Source organism: Sciurus vulgaris (assembly GCF_902686455.1).
Source record: "Sciurus vulgaris genome assembly, chromosome: 18".
NCBI classification, from domain to species: Eukaryota; Metazoa; Chordata; class Mammalia; order Rodentia; family Sciuridae; genus Sciurus; species Sciurus vulgaris.
In genome coordinates this window covers 27,345,514-27,361,393 of record NC_136479.1, presented here as the reverse complement: position 1 = coordinate 27,361,393, position 15,880 = coordinate 27,345,514, and the positions used below count along the sequence as shown (strand labels likewise).

General features: G+C 42.8%; 1 protein-coding gene and 1 pseudogene across 2 annotated transcripts in view; one reads left to right on the top strand and one right to left on the bottom strand.

Annotated features, from left to right (window-relative positions):
- Positions 1–231: 231 nt before the first annotated feature.
- Positions 232–15,880, bottom strand: part of LOC306649987 (speedy protein E4A-like) — a 132,571-nt gene continuing 116,922 nt past the window's right edge. The window contains exons 7-11 of the mRNA XM_079121570.1: positions 4,137–4,460; positions 3,397–3,455; positions 2,723–2,808; positions 1,658–1,826; positions 232–312 (exon numbers count right to left, since the gene is read on the bottom strand). Of these exons, the coding sequence (XP_078977696.1) occupies positions 253–312; positions 1,658–1,826; positions 2,723–2,808; positions 3,397–3,455; positions 4,137–4,329 (567 nt within the window). The 5' untranslated portion in view covers positions 4,330–4,460 and the 3' untranslated portion in view covers positions 232–252. The remainder of the gene's footprint in view (positions 313–1,657; positions 1,827–2,722; positions 2,809–3,396; positions 3,456–4,136; positions 4,461–15,880) is intronic.
- The window catches only part of LOC306649989 (guanine nucleotide-binding protein subunit alpha-12-like), a 350,618-nt pseudogene continuing 339,217 nt past the window's right edge, over positions 4,480–15,880 (top strand). Inside the window, exon 1 of the transcript XR_013766961.1 lies at positions 4,480–7,018. The product of XR_013766961.1 is annotated as a guanine nucleotide-binding protein subunit alpha-12-like (transcript). The remainder of the gene's footprint in view (positions 7,019–15,880) is intronic.

Here is a 15,880-nt window from a genome sequence, read left to right as displayed (position 1 = left end):
GTGACAAACTGTATTCTCTCAGGTCTGGCTGAGTATCCTTGGAGCACCCAGCACATCTCTGGGAGGTCACCTGTGTGGTTGTGGTTTGGAGGCTGTGAGGCTGACTGGGAGATGCAGGCTGTCTCACCATTCACAGAGGGTGGCTGTGGGTGGCAGGTGGACAGAGGTGGATCTGGTAGTTAGATCCTTGGACATCAAGTAGATGACCCTGTCATCAGGCCAGGGATACAGGCCTCCATGGTTCCAGGACTTCTAGGGAAGGAGGGTGCGATCTCGGCCCCACACCCAGAGCTGCGGATCATAAGCTTGAATCTGCAAAAGAAGGAGCCCCACAAAAGCTGATGACTTGACAGGACATTGAGTTTTTGAAATAATGTTGAATTTATTTTCCCATTCCTTAAAATTACCTCACTTTGATGTGGACTTTCTAGTCACCGTGATTCAACAGTCTACAAATACCTAACAAAGTGTTGAGAGGCTTGATTCTATTAACTAAGTTCTGTTGGCTATAAGGGAGGTGACATATGAAGGTGTAATTTTTAGATTTGTTTAGCCTGGTGACAAATGAAGGGACTATATGTGGATATCAAGACAACCTTATTTCACCTATTACTGACATGGACCATACTAGATTATATATAAGCTGTTGGACATCATATTGTCAGCTTTCTTTTCTAAAATTGAGAATATTTTCCTATTTTATAACAGATAAGTAAATTATGCTAGTTGTGTGGACAATTTTGTAAAGATGTTTGACACATATAATCCTTTTGGTGTTCCATCTAATCAAATTTGAGAAGTTGATTTTATCAAGAGAGCAGCTTTATGCCTGTCTCTGATTTGAGTAGAATAATGGTTTAGTGTTAGTGATGTTTTTGCTTGGGTGCATCAAAAAAACTTAGTTACACGGTTAAATGTATTTTTATTTACTGAAACCCTATTATACTTTGTATATAAGTATAACCCTATCAGATGAATAGTTTTGGTATGATTTTTGTTTAAAATGAAAGTACGTCTCAGTGCTCTAGATAAGTAATTGAACTGTAAATCTTGTTAGGTCCAAAGTAGAAAATAGTTGTGCAAAGATTCTACGAATGAAAAGTATTTCACCATAAAATATTCTACTTTCTGAATAATTTTGGTATGGTATAGATTCCTTTCATGTCATTTTATACACCTCCTGTAACATAAACCATAGTTTACAATTGTTAGATGTATCTATACATACATATATATATATTAAAGACCAAACATATAAATCTTAAAAAAATCACTTAAATCTGTTTTATGAAACTATAATTCCCTTATTGAATGGAAATTGGACTTGTTTTTATATTTGTAATGTGCTTTACTTTTCCTCACAGTATGAACTTCATTTTCTTGAAATGGAACTTTGTTTTTTTACATGAGCCACTTATGTGTATCTGGTAAATTTCCACCAAAGTTTTGTTAGATTGCATACAGTAAATTGAGATTACACATTTGGTTCACTAACAACAACAAAAAACAAATCTGGAGACTGCACAGGAGGTGCTTCCCTCCATGCACAGCCTCCAGGGCTTTGTCCTTGGCAGATCCCACCTGCAACCACCCACCTTCCTGAGTCTCTCCAGTCAGCCCCTCCCTCGCCCTCCACAAGACACACAGCACCACCCACCTCCTCACACTCCTCCAAGGAAACCCGAGTGTTCCAGCCCATGGAGCAGATGAATTGGTAGCGCAGTTTGTGGAACAGGGGACGCAGGGCATAGCTCTTCCCATAGAGGAAATAAAAGATGTCTTGTTTAGGAGCCTGGTTGTCCTCCTCCATGTCACTGGCCAGGTAGCTGAGGAAAGAAATCAGTTTGCTTCTCAGGAACACAACCAGGAAGGACCTCCCCTTGGGGTCAGCTTCCCAAAAGGAGGCCAGGTGGACAATCTTCAGACAGGACTGCATCAGCCCTATTCAGGATTATGGGGGACCATCCATAGGTCCAGAGGCCTCTGCCAGACAGACACCTCTGATGGAATCCAGCCTTTGTCTAGAAAGCAAGGAGTAAAACACTTGAGGTGGAGGCACAAGGGGTGTTTGTACCTATTGTGGAAGGATTTTCAAGGAGTATGTAGAAAGTCACAGATGTGAGAAGACACCTGTATGAAGGACCAGTGAGGAGCACTTTGTACTGGTCCTGTGCTGAGCTGGGAATTGGGCATGTGTCCTGGAAATCCAGAGGCAGAAGAGAAAATGATATTGGTGTTTCTACACCAATATCAGAAGGAGAAAGAGAGTAGACAGATGTGGTTGCACCTTTACTCTGTCTCTGTGTCGGGGACAGGAAGTGCCCATGCTTTCCTCCAGTCCTCCCAAGTGTTTCCTTTTGTTTTTTAAAAGTGGGGCTGCAGTTGTAGCTCAGTGGTACAGCTCTTGTGTTGCATGAGTGAAGCACTGGATTTGATCCTCAGCACCACATAAAATAAATGAAAAAAAGGCAGTGTGTCTATCTACAACTAAGAACAAAAAATTAAAAAAACAAACAAACAAGCAAAAAACTGGTCTAAGTGAGCTTGTGTATTTTTTTTGAGTAGGAATGTGAAGGAAAAAAAATATACTACAATTTTATAATTTCTTCCCAGAACAAAAAAGGACAGAGACGTTAAAAGTCAAAGAAAGGGTTGTGCCCTCTCCTACCCTCCTAAATCCCAGGTAGTGAATCCTGATTGATGAGGGAAGCCAAATACTCACAGGGCCAGAAAGAAGTGGATTCGTTGGTACTGCCAGGAGAAGAGGCCAGCCCGGCTAAAGTAAGCTATCACCATAGACAGGAGGTACTGGTGGAGAGAGGAAAAATACAGAGAGGTCACATCCCAGAAGAGAAAGAAAAAGGGGACAGAGAAGTGGGGATCTGGGGTTGAAAGTGCTACTAAGAGAGGGTGACCAAGAAAAGAGACCTTCTTCTTTGGGGAAGGACAGGAGGGACCAGGGTGAATCAGAGCAATCAGGGAGAGGAGGCAAACATGTGCACTGGAGGGCCAGTTGTAAGGGAACCGTTTGAGGGAAGGCTTATAGGTCACCTGGGTGAAGAGGGTCTTAGATCAGCTAGAGGACAGGGGGTGGTAGGGAGAGAAGAGAGGAGAGGATCCCAGAACCTCAGGTGGCAACAAGCAAGGAGGGAAGAGCCATGCAAGACTCTTCTTGGGCTTGGAGCCCAGAGCACCGCAAGCAAAAGCGAGTCCACCTGTCCCCTCTGCAAGAAGCTGCTAGGCCCTGAAGGGAGATGTTGACGAGTCACAAAGGAGCCAGGACTTGGCACATCTTGGAGACTCTTGGTGGAAGCAATGAGGAGGATGGGGTCGGAAAGCCCTCCCCAGCCCAGGCTCTGCTGGAGCAGGACCCCTACGCAGTGGAGAAAACCTCACCTTGTCAGACACCCTCAGGTTCTTGTCCCAGGCCAGGAACCTTTTGACAACAGGATCCTCTGTGAACAGAATTCCGGTGTCCTTTAAGGACCTTGGTCCCTCCACACCTTCCCCAATAAGCAGGTCCCCTTGCTTAGATACTTTCTCTTAGTGGCACTCTCTTAGCCCAACTCCCAGTCCTCTGTCCCCTGTTTTCAATGGGAGATTGAGAGTAGAAGCAGAAGACAACCTCCCTTGGAGAAGGTGTGGGATTGGAGGCCAGCAGAGGTGGATTGGAAGAGGACAGGAACATTCCTTGGACAAGTTGCTTTGACCTGAGACTCCCCAGAAAAGCAAGTGAGTGAGGTTTGGTAAGAGCTAGATACTGTATGATCAAGAACTTAGGTAAACTGTGAGGGCCCATCATCACCCAGGAATGCACCTCCTCAGAATCAGGGAGTTCCTAGGTCACTTTCTCATTTGACAGTCACATCAGCCCCATTACCCACCCTCAGGAGTGTAGGACATCTATTAGAGTCTGAGTGTGTGCAGTCAGAGAGGACTGTTGGAATCAAGCTCTGTGACCCCAAGCAGGGACCTTTTATAAGTGTAATGTAAGCATCCATCATCTAAGAGTCTCTGAGGGGAGATGGGTCCTGAGTCCTCCCTGCATGGGGAGCTCAGAGGTAGCCGGCGTGGCTATAAGGTTCATCTTTGTGTGGAGAGAGGATTGGAGGGCGCTCCCTGGGGTGTCTCCCTACCTAGTAGTCTCTTAAAAACTTCATGGTGTTCTGGTAGCACCAAGTCCATTCGCCGTTTTTTGAGTTTCATTTTGAGGCCACACAGTGAATCGACATCCCAGGGGTGATTTAGCTCACTATCCAGCTCCTCCAGCTCCTCGTCAGACTCAGAGGAGGATTCCCTCTTTCTCTTTTGGCCAGCGGTCTCAGTCATGAGGCCAGATTCGACCCAGGGCACTGAATCAAAAGCCCCTGGAAGATCGTCATCCACATCATCCTCTGATTCAGAGGTCCACTCCCTCTTCTTTGAGACCCGACATGGAAGGCAGGGTTCTACCCACGGGGCTGAGTAAGGAAAGCTGAGTAAAGCTCCTGTATTTGGAACTCTGCCTTTTATCATCTAATCCCAGTCCCCCTCCTCACCAGAGAACTTCATGTCTTGCCACCATCTGAGCTATTGTTCCTCTTTCCCCTTTGCTGATAACCATCTGCCCCTGATCTCCTTACCATTGTGGTATCTTTGTGTTCCTCAAAAGTCTTGCTCATTATGGACACTTTCTCCCATGGGGAGTGTGACCCCTTTTCATCCCTCCTACCCCTTTCTACGTTTGGATCTCATCTTGTAGCGCAGCTCCCTCTTTGCAGATTTTCCATCCATGTGGACTTCCTTGTCCCATGACCTGTTCTGTCCTTCCAAACTGGGCTCCATGAGTCCATCTTTTCTGGCTTCTCTACCCCTTCCTCCTTACCCGTCATCATGTCAACTTGGTTCTGACTCTAGCTCCCTCACCTGATGGACCTGCGACCTCATCATCTACCACCACCTGCAGGTGACCTGAGGTGCTGGGCTGGGAAGGCGATTGCCCAGACTGGGAGATTTCCTGATCCGACATCACTTCTCCAGTACTCTTTGTTCCCTCTACAGTGCCTAGATTCTTATTATGGCAAATCCTTCTTCCAGAATTTGGTTGAATAGGAGTCTGTTCTCTCTTCTCCAAATAGAGAGAAATCAGGTGAAGAACAGCCCAGAGGACAAACTGTTGCCCACTGGACTGCCAGTGACCCAGAGTCTGGCCCTTCCAATAAGGAAGGGTGGAAGCGTCTGATGTCATCGCCCATTCCAACCTGGCAACCAGTTTGAAGGAAAACACATGTAACTGCCACACTGGTCTGTGCATGTGTCCTGGAGTTCTAGAGGAGTTGGTCTCTCCTGCTACTGATCCAAACTCTGTCCACCATGCCAAACTATCCTCCTGGTCTCCTACTCCCTCTTTCACTTCTCTCCCAAACATGGATTCTTGTCTCCATTCTCAACACAAAAGATGTTAGATACCCTATTGCTGGGTCTCTCCAGCTGAAAGTTCAGTGTGGCAGGAGAGGAAGGAGAATAGCAAGGAATGTCAGGGAGGGCAGAAATTGCATGACCTCCCACGTGGGAGCAACATATGTACAAAAGAACCCACACACAGTGAATTATCAGTTGAATAATGTATATGGAAGCACTCAGTGTAGCAAATGTCTTCTGCTAAGTCTCACTGGTCTTCACTGTTTTCAGAAATCTGTCCAGAGAACACACACTGGGCAGTTAAGCACTCTTGACATAAAATCATAGAATCTTCTGTGCATTTTCACTCTTCACACAGTATCTCCACTTTCTCGGAGTGTATGATCACCTCAAGATAGTCTCTTAGTTCCAATCACTCTCTCCTGTTTACATAGCATATTTGGGAGCATGGATACTGCTCTTGACCTCGCTATCTCATTGCCACCTTTGTGCCCTATGGGAAATCTGACATGTAGGAAAAGATGCAAATGGAAACATTTCCCATTCAGGCCAGGATACAGTGTTTGCTGAGAAGATGGTAGTGCACGGGATGTGACACAGCACCCAGTGGAACTGGGGAGCTGCTTCCAATCTCCTAACTCAGCCTTCTACTTTCCAGCTGGACTTTCTTTCCATGTTTTCTATCTTTGTCCCCAAAATGTGGTTCAGTATATAGAAAGCTTATCATTTTGACCATTGTAATATATCACTTGATAATGGAGATAATTTCCTGTCAATGTGAGCAGACGTCCTAGAGTGTTCTTACCTCAACTGAGATGGCTCCAGTCTCACTATGCTAGGTCATATTGTGGAAGAAATTCATGTCTGTGGGGCATTGTTCCATCATTGGCCATAATGCCACCATGTGGGGCATGAATATGAATTTCTTTTGTGCAACCACCTCCATCATAGATCTTCAGTGTTTTTTCTTCACCATCAACAGACACTCTTCTCCCAAGAAACACTAACTCCTCCTTCTCCTCCTTCAGCTCCTACTGACCAGCATTCTACTCTCTGTCTCTGTGAAATGGACAACCATTGGTACCTCATGTGTGTTGCAGACTATGAGCTCATACATTGTTTGTCCCAGTGTGTCTGCCTTGTTCCACTTCGTGCACTGTCCTCATGATCCTGCATTGCTGGAGCTTGGGTCAGAATTTCCCTCTTTCTTAAGGCTGAATCACAGAAGGGAAGGCTACATCTTTGATCCATCTGTTTATCCCTCAGTGGGCCTTGGGTTGATTCCACATTCAAGTTCCAATTCTTTTTATTTGCCTTTATTGGACCTCATTGACAAGATGCACACTTGTTATTCATGCTGTGGTTGAACTTTTATTTTGCATTTTAGTTTCTTCCATGAATCCCATGATTCCTTGCCAATGAGGAATAAATGCAGGTAGATTCATGTTATCTGCTGAGAGTGAGTGTCCACCTTGTTTGGCAGCCATGTGATGTTCAGAGTTGAATGAGGACCCAGCAGCCTTCCAAGTGACAGTGAGTTCCTTGCCATTTCTCTCACAGTCCAGGCTGCCCTATGAGTGTCTCCCTGATGGGAAAGTCCCTTCCTGTCAGGAATCAGGTCCTGTTGCTGTGAAGACCAATTGCCTGGATGCTCTGCTTATCTTGTGTCCATTCATGATGCCTTTAAGCATCTGAGCTGCTTGGGTTCTCCCATAGCAAATCAGAAGTTCACCCTCCCCCTTGTATGGACAGCTTTTTAGTGCTCTCACATGCCACATGATAATGTGTCAGTCAATAATGGTCCACATATATGATGGTTGTCCTACATGATACTAATGCCTAGTGATGTAGGAGCCCTCTTAGCTTCTGTAAGTACACTATGTGCCTTCCCACAAGGACACATTGCCCATTGGCACAGTTCATTCCTCACCCTGCTCATTTAATGATGCCTGACTGTGTGAGAAGATTCTGTTCCAATTAAAATCCTCTTCCACACTTTAAAAATCCAATAATTTTGGCCCAAATTCAAGTCGTAGTTTGCAAATTCCTGTTTCTGCTGACCACCTTGTCTAGACATGCTGCAGTTAGGCCAAGTCCATGTTAATATACATGAATACCTTGTTTAAAAATGGAGTAACAAGCTCAACTTTTGTTTGCTATATAACTTCACCTTTCCCAACTCTTCTCCTTCAATGGATGGTGTCTGATATTAATATTAGGTGATAACAGAGTGAATAGACGTGCTTTGCAAATACCAGACTTTTAGCATGAGGTCACATGTAGGAACACTACAGTACAGTTTCTTGGTCCTCGCCTCACAGTCTGATTGGGAATGGCAATGTTTTCACTGTAGTCTTTCAGATCTGAAAATGTCAGTGTGGAGAAATAGAAACAGGGCGGGGTGCTGTGGCACATGCCTGTAATCTCAGCAGCTCACGAGACTGTGGCAAAAGGACTGTGATTTCAGAGTCAGCCTCAGCAAATTAATGAGGCCTTAAGCAATTCAACAATCCCATGTCTCTAAATAAACCATAAAAAGGGCTGGAGATGTGACAGGTGGTTGAGCATCCCTGAGTTTAATCCCTATTACTAAAAGATAGAAAAGAAATTGGAATCAGTATGGTAGGAAATAAAGAGGACCTTTCGTGGGAAGGTGAGGTGTGATAATGGCCTGACAGGGCAGGGCTGTGCTGGGCCTCAAGTCCTTCTTTGGTGGGACACTGTTAAGCACCCTGCTGTCCTCCTGCTTAGTGACAGCCCCTCACTGAGCCTTGGAGTCCTCCAGAATAGGAGTCATCCAAGGAAGCTCCATCTACCTCCTCCACAGCAGTTTCTCTACACTTGGCCGACACTGCTCCTCTCACTTTCCCTTGTCCTCAGTGAAGTCAGGGTCTCTGAACCTTGAAGAGGAATCCCTGTTCTGTGACCCAAGAACCAGGGAAAGCCTGGGGAAAAGAGAATGAGTGCTAAAGTTATAGTTTTGCCTCAACTGCCAAACATGGATGCCTGGGATTGAGATTTCCTCTCTCGGATGAATCATGTAAAAGAAGGCAAAATATATAGAATATTAGTCTTAAATAATTTAGATCCCTGAGAGAAAGCCCAGCTGACCTCCCTGTCCATATGGGGGATTTCAAGAGCCAGCAGTGTCACTGAGCGGAAAGGGCAGAGTTGGGTGTCTAAGGAGACATGGTGGCTGGAGGTCTTGGTGCAGAGCACCTGAGAGAGGTGAGATGCAGAGGCTCCCAGTCTGGGTCTGAACTTGGTGAGTGCACGGTGGGAGGTGAGAACTGAGGCCCAGGCAAATTCTGGTTCTGCCCCTCTTCGCTGGCCTCTGAGACACCCAAGCATGGCTTCTGTTCCCTACCTGATGCAGAGCAGCACACAGAGAGGTGTCCCCTGGAGGTGGACATGTGGTCTCTCTCACCATTGTCACCTTCACTCCCTCAGCAAGGGTTTGGACCCAGGCCATGCTCAACTTTAGCAAGGGCTGGCCATGGTGTTGATGGCCACCCAACCCCTTCCAGCAAGGTGGCGACTGAGCCTTGTATGCATAGGCCTTAGGAACACTGCAGACTCAAACCACTGATTTAAAATCCTGATTTAAAATCATTACTGGAAATCAATGAAAGATTTTTAGATTTAAGTTCTCAGATTTTTTTGAAGTGTTACCTATAACTCAGAACAAACTATCCTACCGAGATTGAATTGAAGATGTCCGTTCCTATGGGTAGATATTTGCAAACCAGTATTTAATGATGCAAGTGGCCAAAATGTGGTATGTTAGAAATGTTCTTTTTTCACCTTGTCTTCTTAGTGAGGTGAGCTTCTGGGACTTCCCGTCTGTGACTGTGCATGTGTGCTCTCTTGTTCAGGATGAGTTTTTCAAGTGTGGAAATACATTTTAGGCTAAAAAGTGACATGTTATTTCTCTTGGTTTCTGCTTTACAAAGCATATGGCTCACAGTGGTAAGTGTGCTTTAGTTAGGAAAACCGATGACCAGACGGCAATAAGACAACATTATGCAGATGTAATAGATTATACCAATCTAATTCCCCAGTGTTTGATTTTTACTTAAACCTAAGGAAAATCTGTCCTTTTCCCACATGAGTCAAGTCCAGTCAAATTTAAAATCCAAATTTAGAATCTTCTGGATAACAAGTTTGGAAACTTAGATCCATTTTGTTCATCTATTTGAGATCAGTTGGGCAAATATTAGTTTTGTTCAAGATTTACAAACTACAGTATTATGGTCTAACCAGTGAGTTCTTTTGGAGTGAATCTGGCAAAGTGTATGGAAAATCGTATGAAATATAAGTACTACCAGCCAAATGTAGAGACATGAATGGAAATAGTGTGACAATTGTAGGTAAGAGAAAGAAATAAAACTTAAGTGCTACAAAATACCACAAAAGTAAGTGCCAGTCCATTCATATCTTAACAACAGAACTGTGCAGAGGGGTGTATAGTATGTTACAAGATTGGGTTCAAGCCTGTGACCAAAAGGGACTATTTACCAACTTGTTTGGAAAATGGATTATATCTCAGAAAAATGAAGTTGTTCATCAAAGTTAACGTACAAACAATCATGAAATTTTTTTAAAATATATTTTTATTGTAAACAAATGGGATACATGTTGTTTCTGTTTGTACATGGAGTAACAGTACTATTTGCATATTCATACATTTACATAGAGTAATGATGTTTGAGTCATTTCGTTATTTTTTCCTCCCCCCCACCTCTCTTTTCCCTCTATACAGTCCTTCCTTCCTCCATTCTTGCTCCCCTCCCACCCCCCATTATGTGTCATCATCCGCTTATCAGTGAGATCATTCGTCTTTTGGATTTTTGAGATTGGCTTATCTCACTTAACACAATATTCTCCAATTTCATTCATTTGCCTGCAAATGCCATAATTTTATCATTCTTTATGGTGGAGTAATATTCCATTGTGTATATATGCCACAGTTTCTTTATCCATTCATCAACTGAAGGACATCTAAGTTGGTTCCACAATCTGGCGATGGTGAATTGAGCAGCAATGAATATTGATGTGGCTGTATCTCTGTAGTATGCTGATTTTAAGTCCTTTGGGTATAGGCCGAGGAGTGGGATAGCTGGGTCAAATGGTGGTTCCATTCCAGGCTTTCTAAGGAATCTCCACACTACTTTCCAGAGTGGCTGCACTAATTTGCAACCCCACCAGCAATGTGTGAGTGTACCTTTTTCCCCACATCCTCGCCAACACCTATTGTTGCTTGTGTTCTTGATAATCGCCATTCTAATTGGGGTGAGATGGAATCTTAGGGTAGTTTTGATTTGCATTTCTCTTATTACTAGAGATGTTGAACATTTTTTCATATATCTGTTGATTGCTTGTAGATCTTCTTCTGTGAAGTGTCTGTTCATATCCTTAGCCCATTTGTTGAACAATCATGAATTGATTTGGTATGTCAGAGTGGACAATCTCTTTGCAAAGAGGAGACAAAATTGATGCAGGATGCAAACCAAAACCACCTTGAGAAAGCACATCACAACTATGATGGATGGTGAAGGCAAAGGAGATGGAAGATACCAAATGTTGGCAAGGATGTGGAGAAGCTGCAACTCCTTTCACCTGACTGGTGGGAATGTAAAATGGTGGAAGACAGTTTATTGGCTCTTTTCCCAGCTAAACACAGACTCCCTCTGTGATCCAGCAATCTACTTCAGTGTACATACCCAAAGAACGGAAAGCAGGTCCACCAACAAAGAACTATACACACATGTTCACAGCTGCGTGATTCACCATTGTCAAAGAGGGGAAAACACACTAGTGTCTATTGGTGGGTGAATGTGTGTAAATGTGTTTTATCCATGTGAAGGAATATTATCAAAGAAGGAATGAAGTTCTGGATGTGCTGATGTATGGATGTAAATATACAGCTATTATGCATTCATCGTCCCTCAGTTGCAAATTCACCCTCTTTGCTTGCTCTGTAGTCATGGAGGTTGTCTTTGTAAATCTCTCTCCTGTGTCATCCTAACTCTGTTAGACCTTGTTTGGAGGGAGGCTGGGAGAGAGATGGAGCTTGATTTCAAAGTTAGTCCTCTTTTGTTTGAAAATAAAACTGGGTTTACAAAGCTGCCCCAGTCACACAGCAACAAGGGAGAACTGGAGTTAAAGGATGAGTCTGCTCTGGTGCCCTCAAGTTCACCTGGTCTCTAGCTTACTCCTTAGGTGACCCCTCAGTCTTCCCTCCCAGATGAGAGCACACATCCAAAAACCATCCTGCTAGATCCTGATTTTCATGCCCATTCCTCACCTTGATCTGTCACCCCATCTTGGTTCCCAGCCAGCTCATTCCATGTTAATCCCTATTCCAGCTTTTGGACAAAGACAGATGTTTTCACAGTATCTGACACACCCGCATCAGACACTGAGTGTAGGTGTGCTGTTGGTTCAAGGAAGTACTAGAGAGGATCAGAGATTTGACCCACCCATCCAGGTGTGCAGGAGCAGGTGCTGAGTTTGGAGACACTGACAACAATCATCAGTGGCTTAGGACCTACAACTGTGGGTCTCTTAAGGTCTAACAAGGAAAGCAAATGACAGAAAAGCTCCCTGACTTGCCCAACCATACAGATATTCTCTAACAAAAACCCACTGCACTCTGTGGGGTTTGTTTTTTGTCCTATCTTAAGAGCATGTCCCTGTCAGTTTTCTTGTTCATATTATTTTACATTTTAATTTTCTTCTAAACACTGTTCTGAAGTAGAAGCACCCTTTCTATAAATGGTTTCATTATTTAGGTGTTTTTGTGAGAGTGTACTTTTATGTTACAGTGTGGAGTGGTATTATCCTGCGTGCATTATCATTTACTAGCACATTTACTTGACAATGTTCACAGACACCGTTAGCTTCATTGTATAGATTTTTAAAAATGATGGGGCTGCAGTTGTGCTCAGTGGTAGAGTAGCTGGTCTAGCTGGGTTCCATGTGAAGCAATGCAAATAGGAAGTTAATAATACATAATGAAAAGAAGGTTGAATTTAGCAATGTTGCCAAGAGTGGAGAACTTTCCTTCTGTACAGCATTTCCTTGAGCAAACTGGTAATGGAAGTATTTCTTCATCCCTAAAAAGGGGAATAAGCTTCTTGCTTGCATTCCAGCTGGTAATGTGCTTCTGAAAGCCCTGAGGGTCATGTCTCTGAAATGGCTTGTGTCCCTCAAGGTTCTCCCTGTTTCCTGCTTCTAGTCTCTTGCTTAAGGTCTGCCCTCTCTTCTGTTGTTTTCCTACATCAAAAACAAATTGAGGATTCTTTTTCAAGGAAAGAATTGGGTCAAGTAATCAGAACTCTGATAAAAAAATCAGTGGCATTTGACAGCAAAGAAGCAGTCCAGACTGATATGATCACATGCATCATGAAGTTGAGAGGATGTTTATTAAAAAGTTTCTCCACAGATGCACTGTGCTGTGCTCTTCAAAAGCATGTAGCACATGTACTTTGTTAAAATACACATCCAGTTGAACATGACAACAGGTCAGACACATTAAAGAAAAGCAGCTCAATGTCAACATCTCAATAATGAATACTAAACATCAAATGAAAATTCCATATAAAGATTTGGGAGTGCTACCACTGAGCTCTGAAAGTAATAGATATATACGTAAAATAGATAAAAATATTAAATCTCTCTTATAAGGGAAAATATTTATATACATGTATCAGTTATAACACACATGAGAAAACTAATTAGGAACAGCAAGATTTCAAAATAGTAAGTATCTCAGAATATTTCAAATGAATATATTAATAATTATTAGGCCACCATGTTCAAAATAAAGCAACAAAATTTATGATATGTAGTAAAACTCTCTATGACTATCATATTTAAAAGTAATTCCATCCCAGATCCCTACAGGTCCATTCAAAAAGTCCTAGACTATGAAAACTAAATGTATAAAATAAAGAACCATGATCATTTACTTCTGAGATAATTTTTATTCAAAACTCTAAAATTTAGGTGGTAACTAGGGAAAAATGGAACCAGAAAGAACCCTGGTTCCTCATTTTCCCTAAATGAATAGTGTATCTAGCCCTAGGTGTCACAAGTATAACATGGTAACTATGCAGATCCTTCTAGAAGATTCTGGCTTCTTCTGGATTATCTGTAAAGGAGGCTTTTCTTTCCCTTCCTCCAGACTCCCAGTGTCTCCTTCAACTTTTGCTGAAAATAAGTCTCATCCAGTGGTCTGAAAGGAAGAAGAGGTGCTATTAGACTTCATGGACACACTAGATGTGAAGATGAGTTCCACCCTGAATCAGTCCTTACAAGAGATTAGACCAACATACAAACCCATCCTTATCTCTGACCCTTCATTCTTTTTTTCTTTCTTTTTTGTTTGTTTGTTTTTGTAGTGGGGATTGAATCCAGGGGTGCTCAACCACTAAGCCACGTATTTTATTTAGAGACAGGGTCTCACTGAGTTGCCTCACTAAGTTGCTGAGGCTGGCTTTGAACTCATGATCCTCCTCTCAGCCTCCCGAGCTGCTGGGATTTTAGGCATGTGCCACCATGCTCAGCTTGATCCTTCATTCTTGACATCAGCACCGAACTGTCATTTTCAGTTTTGATCCTCAGACTTTACTAACCCTTACTTCAAAAAACATTTCATATGTCCGGAGTGAGGCCCAGAGATCTGCTTTATAGCAAGGACTTAGAGGTGATAATGCTGATCCAGTGGAACACACCTGGAGAATGGGGCCTTGAACTTAACTCACGCTGTGCTTTTTGCAAATTGCTCTACATCTGAGCTAACTGTGTGACAAACATCACTAATATAGTGACATCATTAACCAGGAGACCAGGTGTCTGATCCCTGGCCTGTCCTCTAATTTGTCCCCATAATGCCTGCTCCTAAATTGCCTGCTTCCATATGGTTTAAATAAAATCTTTGCTTCATCCTCTGTTCAAGTGTGTAACTCAACTGTATGCTGTGTAAGAAGCTGCCCTGAAGGTAGTTTTTTTTTTTAATCTAAATTTTTATTTTTACAGACTGCATTTTGATTCATTGTACACAAATGGAGTACAACTTTTCATTTCTATGGTTGTACACTATGTAGATTCACACCATTCATGTTATCATACATACACATAAGGTAATACTTCCTGTCTCATTCTACTATCTTTCCATCCCCCAGCCCCTCTCACCCCATTTTCCTCTACACCATCGTTTCTCCCCCCCACCCCCTGCCACCACCCCTCGTTATGTATCGTCAAGCACTTATCAGAAAAATCATTTGCCCTTGGTTTTTTGGATTTGGCCTATTTCACTTAGCATGATATTCTCCAACTTCATCCATTTACCAGCCAATGCCATAATTTTATTATTCTTTATGGCTGAGTAATATTCCATTTGTGTGTGTGTGTGTGTGTGTGTGTGTGTGTGTGTGTATACACACCAGTTTCTTATCCATTCATCAATTGCAGGGCATCTAGGTTGGTTCCACAATCTAGCAATTGTAAATTGAGCGCCTATGAACATTGATGTGGTTGCATTACTGTAGTGTGCTGATTTTAAGTCCTTTGGGTATAGGCCAAGGAGTGGGATAGTTGAGTCAAATGGTGGGTCCATTCCAAGTTTTTTGAGGAATCTCCATACTGCTTTCCAGAGTGGCTTCACCAATTAGCAACTCCACCAGCAATGTATGAATGTGCCTTTTTCCCCACATCCATACCAACACTTATTATTCCTTGTGTTCTTGATAATAGCCATTCTAATTGGAGTTAGATGAAATCTTAGGGTGGTTTTAATTTGCATTTTTCTAATTACCAGGGATGATGAGCACTTTTTCATATGATTGTTGATCACCTGTATATCTTCTGTGAAGTGTCTGCCCATTTCACCCATTTATTGATTGGGTTCTTTGTATTTTGAGTGTAACTTTTTTTTGTTTTGTTTTGTTTTTTGGGTGCTGGGGATCAAACCCAGGGCCTTGTGCTTACAAGGCAAGCACTCTACCAACTGAGCTATCTCCCCAGCCCTGGGTGTAAAGTTTTTTAAGTTCTTTATAAACTTTGGAAATGAGTGCTCTGTCTGACGTGTGTGTGGAAAAGATTTTTCTCCCACTCTGTAGGCTCTCTTGTCATATTATTGATTGTTTTCTGTGCTGAGAAAAAGCTTTTTAGTTTGAATCTATCTCATTTATTGATTCTTACTTTTATTTCTTGCACTATGAGGGTCTTGTTAAGGAAGTCTGTCCTAAGCCAACGTGATGGAGATTCGGGCCTACTTTTTCTTCTATTTGGTGAAGGGTCTCAGGTCTAATTCCTAGATCCTTGATCCATTTTGAGTTGAGTTTTGTACAGGGTGAGAGATAGAGGTTTAATTTCATTTTACTGCATATGGATTTCCAGTTTTCCCAGAATGATTTGTTGAAGAGGCTGTCTTTTCTCCATTGTATGCTTTTGGCACCTTTGTCTAGTACAATGT